We start from the raw sequence: 19630 nt of genomic DNA on the forward strand, positions 1-19630 counted from the left end.
AAGATCAAAATAAATCTTTGAATTTAGTTGTTGAAATCTCAATCTGGAACATACGTACAAGGAGTCAATATGGGATGTACCTAACCTTTACCTTTGACATGTCATATGCCGAAAGACTTTTATACAATGTTCTAAAAATCAGTTTTTTTAGTTGAACTGTTATGGTGATCGATTCCTGGTTCTAACCAATTTTTTTCTACTTTCCTACACACATAGATATCCACAAATTTAAACATTAAAAATACATATAAATACAAGTTGAAGATCAATTCAAATACATTAAAGGCATACAACTATAAGTTTATATCAATCCATGTACATAAAAAATAAAATAGAATATAATACGGAAACAAAATATAATTTTCGATAAATATAAACGTATTAAAAAACTTTAAAACATTTACCATATGTTTTTAGTCAAAGAAATCTAAATAAATATGAAAAAAAAAAAAAAAAAAAAAAAAAAAAAAAAAAAACAAAGTAGTTTTGAAATTGATTCATTTCCATGTGTTTTTTTTAACTTAACCGTTTCATCTAGATTTTCGTAAAAAACGGCTGATTCATTTCGATTCTGAAATAAACGTAAAACCGGTTCTAATTGAACCATTCCTTTCTCTGGTACCCGGTCCAACCGGTTAGACCGGCCAGTTCAAACCGGTTTTTAAAACATTGTTTTTATATCACGTCCCACTAATTTGCTTGCCTGTCCGATACAAAATTGAATAGTCCGGAATGGGACCCTCCAAAATTTGTGGCCATTTTTTCAAACCTAGTAACTTTTGGTCCCTTTCATAAAAGTTATTACGTTGGGAGAGATTTAATAAAGATGTTTTTTGTCAAAAATAAATTAGTGGTCATTGACATTGCAATACAAATAAATTGAAGATGCTCTTATAGCTTGAGCTCGACTCGTGATATGATTCAAGCTCATTTCAAGATAGATAACTCCCAAAATGCCGACTTGTTTGCAGTCCTACAAACAACTATCAATGCACAAAATACAACATCGTAAACAAGAAAAGAGTGTTAAAGATGACTACATTTTCCATATCAATTCATGTGAAGTTCCTAATTAAATTCATGTGACCAACAACCAACTACAAGTCACAAAATAAGGATGTTTTGCTATACTGATACATTAAATGTTGATCTCATGTACACTGTACTAAAAGTACACCCATACATGCATAACAACATTTAGGACCCAACAAGGATTAGCTTAACAACTCACCTAACTAAACTTGCATCCTAACATCAACAATCTATACACACACACACACACAGATCAAATTAATCAAGATTCGGTAACTCTTAATGACCCTCCAAGCTCAACAGGTACAAGTGGGATGAACGAATGCAAGACATCTGTTATCAATGGCCTGTAACTTGGTTCCGGTTGTACACATAGCACAGCCACAGCAGCAACCTTTACAATAAACAAACACCAAAAAAAAAATCTTAATTTAAACTGATAAATGAGAGCCTTTACGTCTTTTGCACAGACACGAGACTAAAAACAAATCTATGTCCCACCTTTTTTAGTGGGACAAAAGATTACAACTTTTGTCTTGTCGACATCAGTCTCGGTCCTAGTGTACAGTGTAGGGCAAAAAATACAGTACAGTCTGTTCGAAAAGAAAGATTATACTAACTTGATACAAGTGCTTCAAGTCCATTGTATCTCTAATCACGGGATCAACAATGTTAGGAAGCTTTGATCTGTCGGTTAGCTGAGGCATTGCCTGATGAATAAATTCAAATTTTAAAATTTTACAAGATTATATTGTTTAAGATATAAATATGGTTGATTGATTATATTGCTTACCCATGTGACGATAGATTGGCATTGAGATGGAGACATTTTCTCCACGGGTTTTCTCCCTATTAAAAGCTCGAGAAGGACAACTCCAAAAGCGTATACATCACTTTTATCGGTAAGTTTACCTGTAAAATTTCGGTAATAAATTATAATCTCTACATTTAAAAAAAAAAAAATTATGTTCATCAATTGAAAAATGAAGTGCTTATTGCATACCATCTAAGAGGTATTCGGGAGCTACGTAACCTAATGTTCCCGAAAGTTTTATGTTGTTCTTCCCCTGAACCCCACCAGTAATCGCGAGCCCAAAATCAGAAAGCTGAATCCAGTAAATGAAGCGAAGAGTCTCAGATTTCTATTATATCATATGGTTCTAAAGATTCAGAATTAGGGTTCTTACTTTAGCATTGTAGTTGGAACCTAGAAGAATGTTGGACGATTTCAAATCTCTATGAATCACAGGCGGAGTACATCGCTCGTGAAGATACTCTAGTCCTCTGTTCGATCAAAATCAATAATCAAGATTCAATAATTTGACATGATCCAAGAAGAAAACGGGTAAATCAGTGATCAAACACAACCCATATCGACCCAATTTTGGGTTAATTGGTCAAAATTGAAACCTTTAATAAAGATAAGCCAAAGTCAACGGAAATACCTCGCAATATCAAGTGCAATTTTCATTCGGTGTTGCCAGCTTAAACCACTTCCATGAGAGGGCCCTAAGTAATTTTAAAAAAAAAAGTAATAATCAATAAGTGATGAAAAATATAATAAGACACAAAATGATAGAAAAATTACCATGCAAATGGGATTCTAATGAACCATTATGCATCATCTCGTAGACCAAAAACCTTGTCTCATCATGTATGCAATAACCCAAAAGATTAACAATGTTTTGATGCTGAATTCGGCTTAAACAATTGATCTCATTCTGCAAACAAAACAAAGAACTGGTAAATTGCTACAATTTATACAAGTAAATCTTTTTTTTTTTTAAAGTTACCTCAAATGCTCTTTGTGAATCTGGTCCTCCGCCATGGATTCTTTTAACAGCTGCAAGAAAATGATCATTGAAACAAGCTTTGTACACACTCCCAAATGCACCATGGCCTATGATGTTGTCTTCATGAAAATTGTTTGTTGCAGACACTAACCATTCGTATTCTATAACAGTCGCAGATCCCTTTTTACCAGCCATTCTCAAAGGGTTGAATTTATCCAAAATTGGACCCAATGATAGCCCTTTTGAAGCATCTACAAATTTGATCAAGATTAAAAGTGTTCATAATGTTGGGTGTATTTGATGTGCCTTTTGAAAGTAATCATCTCGATAATAAGTTTCTAAGTATTTGGTTGACTTTTAATTATTGGGGCAAATAATCAATTCTGGATTTATATTGTATGAAATGCTAACCCCGATATTATAAAATGAAAAGCGTATTCAAATACCCTTTAGTAAAGGAAAAAAGAAAAAAGAAAAAAGAAAAAAAAGAGATACCTTGGCTTTGTTGGGCTTTCTGGGTATTGGAGGTTTTTGAGATTTTTAACCTGTAGATCCAGAAACATGATATGAACAGCAAAATTGCAGCAAGAAGAGTTGAAGCAACAATGAGTGCTACAAGAATCTTCTTGTTCAAATCTTCATGGTGCACCACTCTGATTTCAGATACACCTGTATTTCGCAAGGACCCCGATCAACAATTTGTAAAACAAAACCGCAATAAGTACCCGTTTTGCTTTGTTAAAGAAAGTAAATAAGACTATATTATCAAGAGTTCTTGAACATTCAGTGAGTCGTTTCATCAAACAGATAAACTGCATTGAACTCGGAACTGAAGTTTAACACTTGACCCATTTGAAACATGTCCAAAATTGCGAAAATGCATGATTTCAGCAATTAAAAAGGATGAGGGGTTTGTAAGTTACCTGGAGATCGAGCTTCGTTTTCGGTGGATATTTGAGAAAAAGGAGGTTTTTTCTCGCTCGGAAGAACAGGGTCAGCCATGGAGGATAGAGGTGGGTCGGTGGTGAAAGCATCAACTGGGAGTGTAAAAGAGCATAAAACCAAAATGGGTATAATGAAAACAAGATTCATATCCATTTTGATGCAGAAAGATTTATTTAGAAGAGAAGGGGGAGACAAGAGAAGCCAAGGGAAGCTAAGATCGGAAGATATACCCAAATTTCATGTGTTTTGTCTTTCATGGTTTCATGCTTTGAATTTCGAAACTCTCTCTTTCTTTTTCTCTCTCTCTCTCTCCTTTTTTTACTCCCTCTCATTATTTGACATAGATATGAATGGAAATAGCCAGACATTACTCAGTTTATTTTTGAAGTTTAATATAATTTAATGTTCGATAGTATATTTTAATGGTATATATATATATATATATATATATATATATATATATATATATATATATATATATATATATATATATATATATATATATATAGAAAACCTAATGCTCTAATAATATTGAATGATCAAATAACAAATTAGTAATAATAAATTATAAAATGAAAACCATATTAAAAATGTTTTAAGATCATAAAAATGGTTTATTATAATTTATAAATCAGTTTATAAATTATTTTTTGATAAATTAATTATAAATTATTTTTTTCAGCTATCACGTCAATAACTAATTTTAGAGTTTCTTATTAATTTGGTTCTCTCTACATATCTTTCTATATTTATAACTTAGATGAATGGTGATTAAAATATTATAAGTTTTTTAATTATTAGGTCTAACAAAAATATTATTATTCATTTCTAAAATCATACCAATCGGATTTTATTTATTTAATTATTATTCAGCTATCCTTAACTTTATTGATAATTTAATTAGTTGATTTATTAAGATCAATTAGATAATACCATAAGCATGTTGCAAAGAACTTTTACTTTGGTGTTGTCGTATACTAGGTTTATATAAATCCAACAATTTTTTTAATTTTACATAGTATATATTAGTTTTGAAATCAATTTATTAAATGGGTTAATTAAAAAAAAGTTAAATATAAATGTCAAAATATTTGAGAACTATAAATTAATAAGAAAATAAAAAAAAATAATGATTTATTTTAATGAAAATGTGTTTTATCTTTTAAATTTAAATAAATAATTTAAATAAAGAAAAGAAACCAATGAACTTTAATTTTGAAATTTTGCAATTAAAAGATTAGTTTATTAGTGAAATTAATATGCATTATTACTACATTTATTATAATTATTATATTACAATATTATATGAAATTTAATAAAATAAAAAAACCTTATAAAATAATATGTTGAAAAAATTTAATTCAAAATAACCACAAAATAACATTGGACAAATTGAATCAGAATATGACAAATGACAAAATAAAATTATTCACCAGAGAAGATAAAATCATTTTATAAGAATGTTTTATACATATCTTTTGGAGTAAAATATGTTAGACTATGATTGATTTGTCAACAATTTTGACTAAAATAATATAACTGATAATTAAATTATTGTAGAATGTATCTAACCATATATTGTGTATAATTTATTAAAAGAAATAGAAAGGTGGGGACAAAAGCGAAGAAAAAGCAATTACTCTATCCATGGAAAAAAGGGTGGAAATACACTGCCAGCCAACAATCATGTGGCGGTTATCAAAACCTCCCCAAAAGACTTTGCAATTAATTTACCATCAGTACCACTTCATGAGTTTTGTGATATCACGAAAATGCCCTCTCTTGCAATGAATTGACTTTTCGAACTGTTTACAGACTTTTCGAACTGTTTACAGTCACTTGTTCGTATTTTATCATGCAAGACGATTTAGAATAGTACTCAAATATAATGTTTAGGACTTGTTAGAAAAAAGCTGATTGAGTTGCATTTATGTCTTTAAATCTTTTAATACTCTTCGTATTTTATAGGTATTAAACTATTAAATATAATACTATCCAAATTTTTAAAAAAATTATCTAAATTTAATAAAGCAATATAATTCACGATTCAAGCCTGGTTAAATAAAGAATTTCAACATGCAAGATATTGGCGGTGAGCAGGGGCGGACGCAGAAATTAGTAGTAGGGGTTGCATAATTTTTTTTTTCCGGTCAAACATAATATAAAACATCTAATACAATTTTTTTTTTTCTGGTTAAACATAATATAACAACGATCTATTAGAATTTAAATTTGTCCTCTTCGTGCAGACATTTTTTGAAACCGCTCCATTACTTTTTCATTCTCAACTTTCGCAAGTGCTTCGGTCTCAACATTACAAAGCAATGCGTCGTTCAAAAATTTATCGCCAATTTTGTTACGCAAGTCGGTCTTCAAGAGCTTCATCTTTGAAAAACATTTTTCTACACTTGCAGTTGCTACGTGTAATATCAAAGCCAACTTTAAAAGCTTATAAACCAAATGATAAGACCGATGCTTCTCCGTACTAACCATCAAACGAGAAAGGTCGGAAATTCCTTTCAAACTAGTGAAGCGCTCATCTTTGATGCAAGAGTGATAAAATATCCCAACTTGTCCTTCAAGGTCTATCATATCTGAATTATCAAAGTCATACTTGTATAACTTACCAAACTTCAATAACTTTGATTTGTCAAATTGTGCAAATGAATCACAAGGGCTCAAAGCACCCATGTATTCTAGTAATTGGGTGTTTGTTTCGCTAAATCGATCCCGATATTCTGTAAGTTGCATATCTACCACCGTGTTGAAGATTTCAACCTCAAAATGAAACCTATTAGTCTTTGTAGTCCTACGTTTTCTCGCACCAATATACAACTCTTCCATATCTAAAGTATCAATTTCGTGTGTTTGACAAAAAGATGATACTTTTGGCAAAATGCTAGCAAACCCTATGTTTCTAAAAGATTGCAATGCCTCCATTGTCCCTCTAACCATCGAAGTCGCTTCTAAAATGTCTAGATCTTTTCTTTGAAGTTGCTTTGACAACGTACCCGTGAGGTGTAAAATGTCATACATCATATGTAAGTAAAACACGAACTCATATGATTTAAAATATGATAAGATTCCAGATGCTTGTTGACGGTTTGCCAATGACCCTCCCTCCTCTTTCACAAAATCTAAAACTATAAGAATATCCGCAAACAACTTCATCAAACTTGTGAGTGTGTTGAAATGTGAACCCCATCTTGTTTCTCCCGCTCGAACAAGTGTTGTCTCTTGATTTAACCCTCTCCCGGTTTCAAGTTCACCACTACACAAGCCTTTTTGCACCCTTTCTCTTGCTTGCTCTCGTAGTAAGTCTTTTCTTTTACACGAGGCACAAACAACATTAACCACCAACAAAATTTGCTCAAAAAAGTCACTAACATCATCATGCTTCTTTGCTACAGCCACAACTACTAATTGAAGTTGGTGTGCAAAGCAATGTACATAAAAAGTCGTGTCATTCTCTTATAATATCAAAGCTTTCAAACCATTGAATTCCCCTCGCATATTGCTAGCCTCATTATAACCTTGTCCTCTTATCTATTAAAATTTAAAACAATTAATATATAAATATATATTAAATTAAATTGAAATAACAAAAAAGTAAAGAATAAATTACCTGACTAAAATTCAACTTATTGTTTGTAAGTACTTCATTTATGGCGTTTTTGAGTGTCAAAGAAGATGTATCCTTCACGTGCACTAGTCCTATGAATCTTTCTTTCATAAAGCCATGACTATCGACATAACGCAAAACAATAGTCATTTGTTCCTTTTTTTTGAAACATCACTAGATTCATCAACTAGTAAAGCAAAAACATATTGACCAATCTCTTCACGAATACTCAAAAGTACTTCTTGTGCAAAACATTGCACGAGTTCTTTTTGAATTTTAGGGGAAATAAGTTGATTGTTTTAGGAGCATTTTCTAAAGTATTGTTGAAAATATCTTCACTAGTCTCTCGAATGGCTGATGAGATTATTAAAACTTTAATCTACTAAGATCGATTAGATCTTGAACAAGTATGTAAATATAAAACTGTAAGAACGCAATAATAAGAACAAGACAAGATTGAATCAAACGAGTCGAATGATTAAAACAAAATCCTCAGAAGAGCTCGATTAAGAACATCAACTGTAGAGGATTGGAAGGTTACAAGAACGATTAAAGAAACCTGCAATGCTATCGTTAAGCTCTAGAATAATCGCTAAAATCGTTATAAATCCTTAACCTAATATGCATGCAAGCATATTCTTATATATAAAACATAAAAGGCTCTCGGTTGGACAGGCCCAAACCGGAGTACAAGATAACTATACTATCGAGCCCAAAAGACGCAATCTTCAAAATAATCTTCAGCCCAACAATCTCCCCCTTTGCGTCAATTTGGAGCGAGACCTTCACTTTTTACTTGGGCCAGCAGCTGAAGCAGGTACCTTCTTCTTCACGGTGCTAAACAGACATTTGGTGATGGAGAGAATGGTCTGTCTAAACCGGATGTACCATTGGATCATGTCATCAAAATACTTGACATCATCAGCCGAATTCTCTTTACACCGTTTGATGATCGATAACACATGCTCCAAACAAGCTGTGGTGTAAAGGTGTTTGTCAGCTAAAGCGAAGAGACATTTCTGTCCTTCAACTCTAGTGAACATAACCGAGTTGCGTCTCGAGTCGATCTTGCCCATTTGCATTTGGTTGAGATCACTGGCCGATCCCACAGGAGCTATCTTCGGTTTCTTCTTGAAGACTGTGGCGACCTCCTGATCCATTAGGGCAACCTCCATGATGTAGCAGGCTAACATCCTTTTGACATGGTCTATAATGGGACCATATTCGGCTTCATCGGTCAAAAGGATATTATACAGGACAATCCAATCATGAGGATTTAGGTTCGGTAGATCCGCCAGGGAGATAAGATGAGCAGTTCTTGCAGATCCTCGAATGAGCTTGAACTTAACGTTTGTGAACCTCCCTACGGCATAAGGCTTCAGCACCCGAACGTTCACAATCTTCTGGGCGCTCCATGTAAGGTATTGAGGACGAGCAGCCGCCAGATAGAAGTCAATGAGCTCCCTGTCAAGCTCAGCGTTCGGATGTGGGACTTCAAATATGTTAGAGAAGGTGTGGAAGATGAACGCCTTTCGAGTCAGCGGCATATCAAACTGCGAGTCGACGGTATTGTTGCAATCGAATGATATAACCGGCTCGAGCCATAATATGCTGGGAGTTTCTATGGCCTCTTTAATTAAACGTTCCCTAGTCCAGGCAGGGAAAAGAGTCTTTCGGCTCTCAAGGAGATCGTGGGCTTCCTTTTGCTTGCGTTCGGCTTCTTCAGCCTCTCGCGCCACACGACTGGCATCATCGTCAGCATTGCGACTGTTCTTTCGTTTCAACATGTCAGCAATGGTCTCCTTGTCTTCATCTTCATCTTCATCTTCTTCCTCAGCTATGTTTTTGCCCTTGTTCTTCACACCCGAACCCGAAGCATGACCAGTCGGAGGAGGTTCGGTTGTGTGAGTAGCTTTGGAGGAAGGAGGTGGTTTCGATCCGGGTTGCTCATCTCCCCCTTGTTTCAGAATGGACACGAAACTCGGTAGGCCTTCGATTTTGCTGAGAAGGGCCATGGTCGGAGAGAGTTTTTCAGCGAGGGTACGCCTCACCGAATGGTTAAGAATGGGATCGTGTGCTTCCAGGATGTTGGATAATGCTGCGTGGACATCCGAAACACACGTTTTGATCACCTCCCTTTCGGATCGAAGAGCTTCCAATTGTTGTTGGGAGTTGGAAAGTTGCGTGCTCTTGACCTTGAGGGCGGTTGTTTTGCTCGCCAGAACGTCCATCAAAGAATTTTCGGCTGCGAGATCCGCCTGCAACTTAGCGAGGCGCGCATCGATGGAGGCACGAAGGGCCGAGTTGTCGTCGCTTAGGTTTTGGCGTAGGGTAGCGAACGAAGTCAACTCCGTTGAGACGAACTTGGCCAATTGTTGAACAATCGGTTCCAAAGTTGTCTTGGTGGCGTCGGCGCTTTCCTGCAAGGACTTCAACAGGACAGAAGCGTCGGAGAATAGTTTATCGACTTTTTCGGTCGCAGCCTCAGAGGCTCTGGTGGAGGCATCAATCGCAGCAGTGGCTGAGGCTACCGAATCATGTTGAGCCCTGGAGAAGGCATCAACGATTTTCTGAAGGGCAGCTTCAGAGAGAGAGGACTGCTGGTTGGAAGAGGAGGCGAGAAGTAGATCAACCTTCTCGTGAAGCTCTTTGAGATGCTTCTTTATCACTGGAGCATCATCCTCCTCATCACTCTGAACTTGAAACGGACTATAGTAGACCGAATCGAAGTTCATGTGTTCACCACCAAGATAAGGGTTGTCGCCATCGGAGGCATTTTCTGGAGATGGAGGGGTGGTGAAGCTGGGGGTGTTGTGGTTGGGGTATTTTGAGGTTGATTATGGGGTGGGGTAGTTTGGGGTGGTGGTTGAGTTTGGGTTTCGGTTTGTGGTGTTTCGGTTACGGGAGGGGTTTCGGTAACTGGTGGTGTTTCGGTTACGGTGGTGAAAATGGGTGGTGGTATAGGGAAGGATGTTGGTGGAATAGTGGTAGTGGGGATTATGGTCGGAATGGAAGTAGGAATGGTTGGAGGTGGGGAAGGAACTGGGGAATTATGAAGTTCCATTTCTGGGGTAGGGGACCGAGGTGGTGTGTCGCCTCGTTGAGGAGATTCGTCTCCTTGAGAGCCTTCGGAATCCGAACTTCCTCCCTCAGAATCGCTTGAAGAAGAGGGAATAACAAGCTTGCGCTTCGGTTGTGTCTTCCTCCTCTTCGGCTGTGGGGACTGTGCAGCCTTTGTCTGTTTCCTCTTTTTGGGAGAAGGACCCTTTGGAGCTTTGGTCGCTTGCTTCCCTTTTTCAGCCTTTTTGCCCCTGTTGGTCGGTTTGTCTGCATCATGGATAGACCTGAGCATATCCGGTGTCAGTTCCCTAGGACCAGTTGGCCTGAACTCCTTGATTGTCCGGATCAGTCTGCTGTCAGAGGGCACGTCACCATACATTGTCTCCGGGATGGAGCCAACGAAGGAGAATTTAGATGCATCCGAGACGATGATCTTCTTGGTATGAAACGTACTAACAGAAGACATCGATGCACCTGCAGCAATGGGAATGTCGAACTTGTCCATTGCCCACTTGGTAACCAAAATCCAAAACCGGGCCAACGACACCTCGGAGTGTCGTGATGATGAAGAAAGGCTCTGGACGAGCTGTTGCCATAGGACCATCCCAAAGTCCAGATTAACCCCGTTGTAGAAGGCATACATTATCGACAGAAAGAGGCGACTAGCACCGTCGGATCCTGAGCTCCGTTCCGACAAGCCCTTGAAGAGGAATGTGAACAAGCCGTTCCATTGAGGCGGCAAGCAGGACTTCTTGAACTTTGCGACGGAGGTGAGAACCTCCGTGTACCCCATGTTGTAAAACATGTTGAACAGATACCCAACCGGAATCGTCTCCGGGTTTATTCTTGAAGGGTCAACAGCCAACCCTAGCATTGTGCAGAACCGTTGTCGAGAAACAGATGTTTTGTGTTCAGCAATTTCAAAGAACACCCGTTCGACTGCCTTGTCGTAATAAGCAGTCGCGTAAACCTGCGATAGGGCCACCATGGGAACAGATTCGATTCTTGAGAGAGCGGTGGCTATTTGAGAGTACTTGAGGCACTCGATTATCGACGACATGTAGGAGTCGTACGCCAAGGGGTTGAGGTCAATCACCAGACATTGCTGAGGACGGATGGGTAGGATCTGTGAAGTAGCATGGACGGAAGAGGATTCAGCCATTGTTGAAGGTTTGAAGAAGATGATGAACAGTGAAGCTGTTTAGGAGTTTTTGCGCTTGAGAAATTTCGGAAGCAGTAAAGAGGTAAAAGGTTTTGTGGACTGTCTTTTATAGTGAGGGATTAGAGAGAGAAAAATCGTTTCATATCTTCTATGCGATGATCACGTAGGAGAGAGATTGTCAGAATCCTAGGATTACGCTACCCAACAAGCGCCGTTTCAGAAGAAAATCGCTTCAAATCCGCACGCGCCTTTTTTTGCCAGAGAGATGACGCTTGGATATCGCACACGCATCCACAAGTGTCAGTAAAAGCACGGCCGTTTCAAATTCACACGCGCCCACTTTTTACTGTCGTTTGAATTTTAATCCTTTGAACTCCCGCCGAGTCAGCAACCTTTTCGTCTTATCCTTTTAAATGACAGCTTTTGAATGAAATAGCCACGTGGATTATTTTTGACCACAACTTCATAATTAACCACCAAGTAATAATACAGCCTGTAAATAATTAGCAACGGAATTTTGGAAAATCAAGGATTTTCGTGCAAAGAGTGTAAAAGAAAAAGAAATAAAGCAACTCTTTTAAGGATATTCTGTGATGTCAATAATGACACGAAACTGATGATCCCGGGCACGAATCGCTTCCTTCAAGGTCAAGAGAGACCTCAAAGTGTTAGTGTGGAATCCCGTCGAATTACGATCAAACACTTATTAATAAATGTTGAAAGGCTTCTTTTAATTAGGCTAATTAAGGGTGGCTTCGCTTTGATTCATCAATTCTATTCTTGATATAAGAAAGAAAATGAACAAAGTACTTGTGAGACCAGTGTAGCCTGTTGAACAAGTAAGTAGGAATTTATTTTGGATTGGCTTGGATTAATATAAAATCTCAGATAAAAATTTAAAATTGGATCCCTTGGGAAGAAATGTTATGGTGTGTAACAATTTTATAGGAATCACGCAAAATAAAATTTGAGATTTCATGAAGGTAGATTCGTCAATTCTTTGGTGAAAACTTGAGCAAATTAATTGTTCACCGTCAATTCCTTAGGTGTTGAATTTGGGGTTTCACTCAGCTTGTAGTGACACGAAACTAAGATCATTAACACAGATGTTGTGTAACCATAAACCTCAGTGGTAACGTCTGAGAGTCTCAAGGGTTACGTTGATGAAACGAATGTAATGGAGAAGTGTAATAGAGATGGTTTGAGAAAACATAGTACCTCCGCTGCGAAAATAAGGACCAAGCAGGAAACCCTTAACTCATGTGAGAAAAGGTTGAGGTAGCTCACGATTAGAATAAATGTGTTAGCCTTATTGGGAAGACAAGGTTTGTGTGTACCATGTCATGAAGGCTATTATTCAAAATCTTATGAGGCTTGGGACACATACAGCAGCATGCTTCTAGGAACACTTAAGTAATTCATCAAATCTATCCCCATAAGCGAACGAACACACAAGAAAATAGGAATAAAAAAATATTTTTGGAGTTTTGGAGATTAAAAAAAAAAAGAAAAATAAAAAATAAGTAAGAAGAAAAAAAATAAGACAAAAAAAAACTTTGGAAAAAAATACGAAAAACCGAACCCGAACGTTCGGTTGGTTTCGGTTGGAAAAAGTTGAAAAACCGAACCGAGCGTTCGGTTGGTTTCGGTTCTAGAAAATTTTGAAAACCGAACCCGAACCTTCGGTTGGTTTTGGTTCAACAAAATTTTGAAAAACCGAACCCGAACCTTCGGTAGGTTTCGGTTTTGAAATATTTTGAGAAACCAAGGAATTTAGACATGCAAGTGAAAAATATTTTTAACACAAAGAAAAACAAAATTGTGCAAGAAATATACAACAGAGAAAAACTACCTTTGAAGGAATGAGCGAGTCAGATGGTTGAACCGAACCGGAACGTTCGGTTGGTTTCGCTGCTTACGTTTGAGGTTGAGAGGTAGTGTGAGGAACTGACTCTGATTCCATCATACCTAGCCCTTGCAATATTTTATTGAATGATGCTTTAGGAAGAGCTTTGGTAAAGACGTCAGCCAGTTGATCAGTGGTTCTTACGAAGTGAACTTCGACGTTTCCATCTTCCACGTGATCTTTGATGAAGTGATACCTCAGTGCTATGTGTTTGGTTTTAGAGTGTTGCACTGGGTTATGACAGATCCTAGTTGCACTTTCAGAGTCACAATATAGTGGGATCTTCTTCATATTAAGTCCATAGTCTCGAAGTTGACTCTGGATCCAAATCACTTGTGATGTGCAGGATGCAGCGGCAATATATTCCGCTTCGGCAGTGGATAACGACACACACGTTTGTTTCTTGGATTGCCAGCTGACCAACTTCCCGTCAAGGAATTGACAGCCACCAGTTGTGCTTTTTCTGTCGAGTCCACATCCTCCAAGGTCAGCATCAGAATAGGCTTGAACGAAGAAGCCTGAGTTGGATGGATACCATAGACCTAAGGAGGTGGTTCGCTTGAGATAGCGTAAGATGTTCTTCGCGTGGATTTGCCTGAAATCGAGCACAATAACACACAGAAAACATGATATCAGGTCTGCTAGCAGTTAGATACATCAGTGAGCCAATCATTTGACGATAGAGCGTGATATCGACAGCCGGTTTGTCTAGAGATGGGGTAAGCTTGGTGCCGAATGCCATTGGGACTTTGACTTTTGAGTCTCCCATCATGCCAAACTTTGCTAGGAGAGTCTTTGTGTAAGCTTCCTGATTAATAAAGATGCCTTCGGGTCCCTGTCTTATGTTTAAACCAAGGAAAAAGTTAATAGGACCCATTGAGCTCATTTCAAACTTAGTCTCCATCAGCTTTCTGAATTCAGCTGTTAAGCTGGGATTCGTGGAGCCAAAGATGATGTCATCGACATAAATTTGAACTATCATAAGGTGGTTACCTTCCTTTTTGCGAAAGAAGGTTGGGTCAACCGAACCTTGTTTAAATTTAGACATCTTTAAAAATTTTGTAAGCGTTTCATACTAGGCTCTCGGAGCTTGTTTGAGGCCGTACACAGCTTTATCCAGAATATAGCAATGATTTGGATATTTTTCGTTCACGAACCCAGGAGGTTGCTCCACATACACAGTTTCTTCGAGTTCTCCATTGAGAAATGCACACTTGACGTCCATTTGGAAAACCTCAAAGTTTTTGTGAGCAGCATAAGCCAGAAATATTCTAACAGATTCTAGCCTAGCTACTGGAGCAAAAGTCTCTTCATAGTCTATCCCTTCCTCCTGACAGTATCCCTTTACCACCAGACGAGCCTTGTTCCTTATAACATTACCTTCCTTGTCCATTTTGTTCCTAAAAACCCATTTGAGACCAACAACCGAAGCATCTGGAGGAGTTGGAATGAGGCGCTAGACTTTGTTCCTTTCAAATTCGTTCAGTTCGTCTTGCATTGCTTGAACCCAATCAGAGTGATCGAGGGCAGTGTTAACTGTCTTCGGTTCAACTTTTGATACGAATGAGTTAAACATACAAAACTCAACCTTTGAAAATATGGATGTCTGTTTTGCCTTCAGTTGTGATCGGGTCAGAACCTTTTCAGATACATCACCAACTACTTGAGAGATAGGATGATCTCTGGTCCATTTGGTAAGAGGAGGGTAATTCGGATCAAAGGTTGGGTCTAGGTCAGCATTGATCATTTCTTCTGACTCAGATTGGCTATCGTAATCAAGCGTCATATCATCATGCTCCCCCTCAACTGATGAGCCCTGAGAAACATGAGGTTCAGGGGTTTCTTGTGGTGCTGAGCGTCCAGGCGATGAAGCACCTTCGGTTGAAGAGGTATCTTCGATTGGAGAAGCACCTTCGGTTGATGAAGGACCTTCGGTTGAAGTTGTAGAACTTGGCTCCCCCTGGACTTGTGAGCTTGACTCCCCCTCGACATGAGAACTTGGCTCTCCCTCGACTAAAGCATTGTTGGATGGAGAGTCATCAGTGGGCGATTCTCCTTCATGCATTCTTCTTGCAGCATCTTCGACAATCCGCTTCATATGATCAACTTTGTTGTCAGCTGCACCTGCTTCTGAGAGAGAAGCTTTCTCCGGTTCGTCAAAGAGTTCCAGAAATTTCTCGTCTAAATTGGCGATAGAGACTGTGACTTGGCCAGTTTGAGGAAAGATTTCCCCAGCGGTGTCTTCTTTGGCCTGTAGCTTTTTGACATAGCTATCGTCAAAGGTCACGTAGTATGTCTCTTCAATCCTTCTCGAACGCTTGTTTAGGACCCTGTACGCCTTGGATGTGAGCGAGTAACCCAGAAAAATTCCCTCGTCGGCTTTGACATCAAACTTGTTGCGGTGTTCTTTAGAGTTAAAGATGAAACACCTTGAGCCGAACACATGGAAAAATTTCACATTGGGCTTTCTGTTGTTTAGTATCTCATATGGTGTGAGCGTGAATCGCTTGTTGAGATAGGACCTGTTATGTGTAAAACAAGCAGCAGAAATAGCGTCAGCCCAAAAATAAAGAGGTAAGGAAGCGAAACTTAGCATAGTTCGGGCAGCTTCACACAAAGATCGGTTTCGTCTTTCGACTATTCCGTTCTGTTGTGGTGTGTAGGGAGCTGAGAAATTGTGACTAATTCCCTTTTCTGCAAGAAACTCTTCAAACTCCCTGTTCTTGAATTCAAGACCATTGTCGCTTCTGATGTTGCGAACAACCTTCTTGAGCTGTACTTCAAGTTGCTTGATAAACACTTTCAGCTTTTGAGTCGCTTCAGATTTGAGCTTTAGAAAGAATACCCATGTAAATCGTGAAAAGTCATCAACAATAACAAGAATATACTTGCTACCACCAATGCTTTCGATAGATGAAGGACCACACAAATCGATATGAAGTAATTCGAGTGGTTCAACAACTTTTGTGTTGATTACAGATGGGTGACTTTGACGACTCTGCTTCCCCATTTCGCATGCAGCACACAAATGCTCTCTGTCGAATTTGAGCAATGGAAGACCCCTAACATGACCTCCAGTGACAATTCGGTTGATATCTTTAAAGTTGAGATGAGAGAGTCTTCGGTGCCACAACCAGCTTTCGTCGGATTGAGCTTTTGATAACAGGCATATGGCTGGGTTTCCTTTGATGGGTTTCATGTTTAGAGGAAACATTTCACCCTTTCGCTCTGACTTGAGAATCACTTTCTTTGTCTTTTTCTCTTCAGAACCTTCATCATCGAATGAGACTTTGAGACCTGTACCTCCAACAAGCTGAGATACACTGATGAGGTTGTGTTGGAGTCCTTCTGCATAAGCCACCTTCCTTATAGTAAAGTCGCCATTTGTTATCATCCCGTATCCCTTTATGGTGCCGAAAGAATTATTTCCAAACTTGACGTTGCCACCATTTGCAAGAGATCTGTATTCCCTGAGCTCCTCTTTCCTCCCTGTCATGTGACGTGAGCAGCCACTATCGATGTACCATTCTTCGTCGAACTGCTCGTCACTTATAACTTGCAAAAATTAAGCAGATTTAGGAACCCAAAGTTTCTTGGGTCCACATGAGCTTTTCATGGGAACAGGAACAGTAAGAGAGATGTCAACTAGATATGTTCGTTTTATTAGTGTTGTTTCATCTTTCCTTTTAATGGTAAAAACTTTTATCTTATTAGGATTGGGTGCGTTCGGTTCGGACTCTGGTTTGGATTCATTAACCTTCTGCTTGCCCTTTTGTTCAGCTGACGGATGAGATTTTTGAGAATGGACAGAATTTGCTTTAGAACAAGATGGAGATGAATTTGTGGAAGTAGAAGAGTTAGAAGAACGAGAAGAATTAGAATGAGTGGATTTGGATTGAGAGGACTTCCTGGCTGGAGACTCTAGGTGACCCTTTTGCTTTTGATCATTGGAGGGGCTGACCTTAGAGTCTTGTTCTCTTTTGACTTCAGAACCGAACCTTTGCGTTCGGTTGGAGTTGCTCTTGGAACCGAACCTTTGGTTTCGGTTGAAGTCTTTTTCAGAACCGAACCTTTGCCTTCGGTTGGTATTTTCTTGTGAACCGAACCTTGGCTTTCGGTTGTTGTGACTTTCAGGTTTTCCTACAGGATTGTTTTCATACTTCAAATTCTTGTCTTGATGTGAGAAGTATGCATTCTGGGATTGCCAGAATTGTTTCCTTTCAGAAAGGTTCTTCCTGTATCTTTGGTTCCTTTCTCTCTTCCTATTCCTCATCTGCTTAGGTTGATGATGAACATTTGCTTTCGTTTTCGGTGTCTCCTTGGTTGGTTCCTTTTGAACTGTAGGAGTTTTATTTTGAGCTGAGGAAGCAGAGGGAATGTCTGAAGGAGTTTCACTTTGAGCTGAGGGATCGTCTTCTTTTGCAGATCTTTCATCCTCCTGAGGAATATTTTTCGTACCACTGGTGCTCGGCTCATTGAAATTATCCGGCTTGTTCAAGGGTTCAGGTATGTATCTTCCTTTACTCATCCAGGAGGTTCTTTTAGATAAGCCAACGGTTTCGTTTGCATTATCTATTGGAGATTCCCAGAAGTACTCATCGCAGCCATCAGCATTGTCTTCGTTTACAATAGCTGTGAGTTCAGCTGTTTGATGTTCGGTTACTCCAGTCACCTTGTATACTTGATTTGGAGTGGTCCTGACCTTTTGATACACAACTGCTTTCTCAACTAATATCGGGGACTTTTGTTGGGACAATCGAGCGAACTCCAATGAATTTTCAGAAATAAGATTCTTGTGGTTTTCAGGTTCGCTTTTAATAAATTCTGAGCAGTCAACCGTGTCCTCTACGGAAATTTCACTCATGTTTTCGTCCTCGTTAAGCTCAGATGCATTTTCAACATCAATTTTGTTTTCTGAGCTTACGTTGGCGTTTAAAGAGTCAAATTTTTGCATGGTTTCGGTTCTCAGTTTAAGTCTGTCATTTTCATCCAAAAGATTTTTAAGCATGTCCTTGTGGTCCTTGGATTTAATGAAGGACTCAATTTTGTCCAGTCCATACATGTAGGTCGGATTGACATCATCAGACGATATCACACTCTCACAATTGTAGGCTTCGGCATCGATTTCATCCTCCTTAAACTCAAGGAAGGGCAAAATCATGCGATGGATCTTTTGGCCTATTTCACAATCCAAGTGAAGCTGAGTAATATTAGAATAAAGGCGTTTTGCAATTAAACAAAAAACATTCCGCTGTTTTAATAATTTCAAATTATCTCTTTGCAAGTAAATGTTTTCATCTTTAACTTTAATTAATTCAGACTCCTTAAACTCGATCCACATTCGCCGCTCCTCACTCTTCGACGCCACCCTGCTTAATTGATCAGTTAGGTTAGAATTGGTGACTCGAGTTTGAGTTAAGCTACTATCTAGATGAGAAATTCTTGTATTAACGTTTTTTAGTTCTTTCTCATATGAGGATGGTGGTACTTTAGATGAAATAAAAACAAATTGTACCTTCTTTATCAGTTCATTGAGCTCATTGAACTGCTGGCTTAGTGGTTTGGCCGTAAAGCACATGTCCTCCTGCACCTTCGGTCCATCGCTTCCACCATCGGTGTTGTATCCCCTCATTTGAGATACGTCAGTCACCATGAAGCATCTTCCTCCACTGCTTTCCTCCTTGGCCACATAAGCCTTTCCATGGGTAGGCTTCCTCACTTCATCGTCTTCTGAGTCGGTAGACCAAACTTCCGTGCTACCGAACTTGTCATCATTAACCGAACCCTGCACAATAAGAGCATTAATAAAAGGGTTAGCGGTAGACTTCTTCTTTCTCAACTCATCCAGTCTCTTCTGCAACACAGCTTCCTCATCATTTCCATCATCCTTTTCAGCCATCTTCTTAAGAACACAGTCCTTAGCATAGTGGTTTTTCCCACCACAGTAGTAACAGCTTACTCCGGAATCGCCATCCACCTTCGGTTCCTTCTTGGGCTCCTCAGCCTTCGGTTCATTGTTCACCTTTTCAGAGCTGTAACTCCCCTGCCAGTTTCGGTTTTTGTTGCTGGGGAATCTCTTCTTTATGAACCTCTTGGGATTGGACACCATC

The 19630-nt window shown here is 38.6% G+C and overlaps 2 protein-coding genes across 2 annotated transcripts; both read right to left on the reverse strand.

Annotated features, from left to right (window-relative positions):
• Positions 1–1024: 1024 nt before the first annotated feature.
• LOC145084449 (putative receptor-like protein kinase At1g80640) lies at positions 1025–4108 on the reverse strand. Its single transcript, XM_079023448.1, has 10 exons — positions 3749–4108; positions 3321–3494; positions 2826–3076; positions 2621–2753; positions 2478–2541; positions 2220–2316; positions 2036–2138; positions 1826–1944; positions 1653–1742; positions 1025–1426 (listed from the first exon to the last, which is right to left on the reverse strand). The coding sequence occupies exons 1-10, from the start codon at positions 3921–3923 to the stop codon at positions 1295–1297; spliced, it is 1338 nt and encodes a 445-aa protein (XP_078879574.1). The 5' UTR covers positions 3924–4108; the 3' UTR covers positions 1025–1294.
• Positions 4109–5996: 1888 nt separating this feature from the next.
• On the reverse strand, positions 5997–7542 carry LOC145053983 (uncharacterized). The gene is made up of 3 exons (XM_079002118.1): positions 7396–7542; positions 7265–7316; positions 5997–7189 (listed from the first exon to the last, which is right to left on the reverse strand). Exons 1-3 carry the CDS (start codon positions 7540–7542, stop codon positions 5997–5999), a joined length of 1392 nt encoding a protein of 463 aa, XP_078858244.1.
• Positions 7543–19630: the final 12088 nt, after the last annotated feature.

Source organism: Lactuca serriola, chromosome 1 (assembly GCF_051521515.1).
Source record: "Lactuca serriola cultivar US96UC23 chromosome 1, Lser_US96UC23_V15, whole genome shotgun sequence".
NCBI lineage: Eukaryota > Viridiplantae > Streptophyta > Magnoliopsida > Asterales > Asteraceae > Lactuca > Lactuca serriola.

Coding starts and splice junctions, on each gene's coding strand:
- LOC145084449 (XM_079023448.1), bottom strand. CDS start 3,923: ATGGATATGAATCTTGTTTTCATTATACCCATTTTGGTTTTATGCTCT. Junction 2,754..2,825: donor ATTCACAAAGAGCATTTGAG/GTAACTTTAAAA, acceptor TTTTGTTTGCAG/AATGAGATCAATTGTTTAAG. Junction 2,139..2,219: donor GTTCCAACTACAATGCTAAA/GTAAGAACCCTA, acceptor TACTGGATTCAG/CTTTCTGATTTTGGGCTCGC.
- LOC145053983 (XM_079002118.1), bottom strand. CDS start 7,542: ATGACTATTGTTTTGCGTTATGTCGATAGTCATGGCTTTATGAAAGAA. Junction 7,317..7,395: donor ATAAGTTGAATTTTAGTCAG/GTAATTTATTCT, acceptor AAATTTTAATAG/ATAAGAGGACAAGGTTATAA. Junction 7,190..7,264: donor TATGCGAGGGGAATTCAATG/GTTTGAAAGCTT, acceptor AACTTCAATTAG/TAGTTGTGGCTGTAGCAAAG.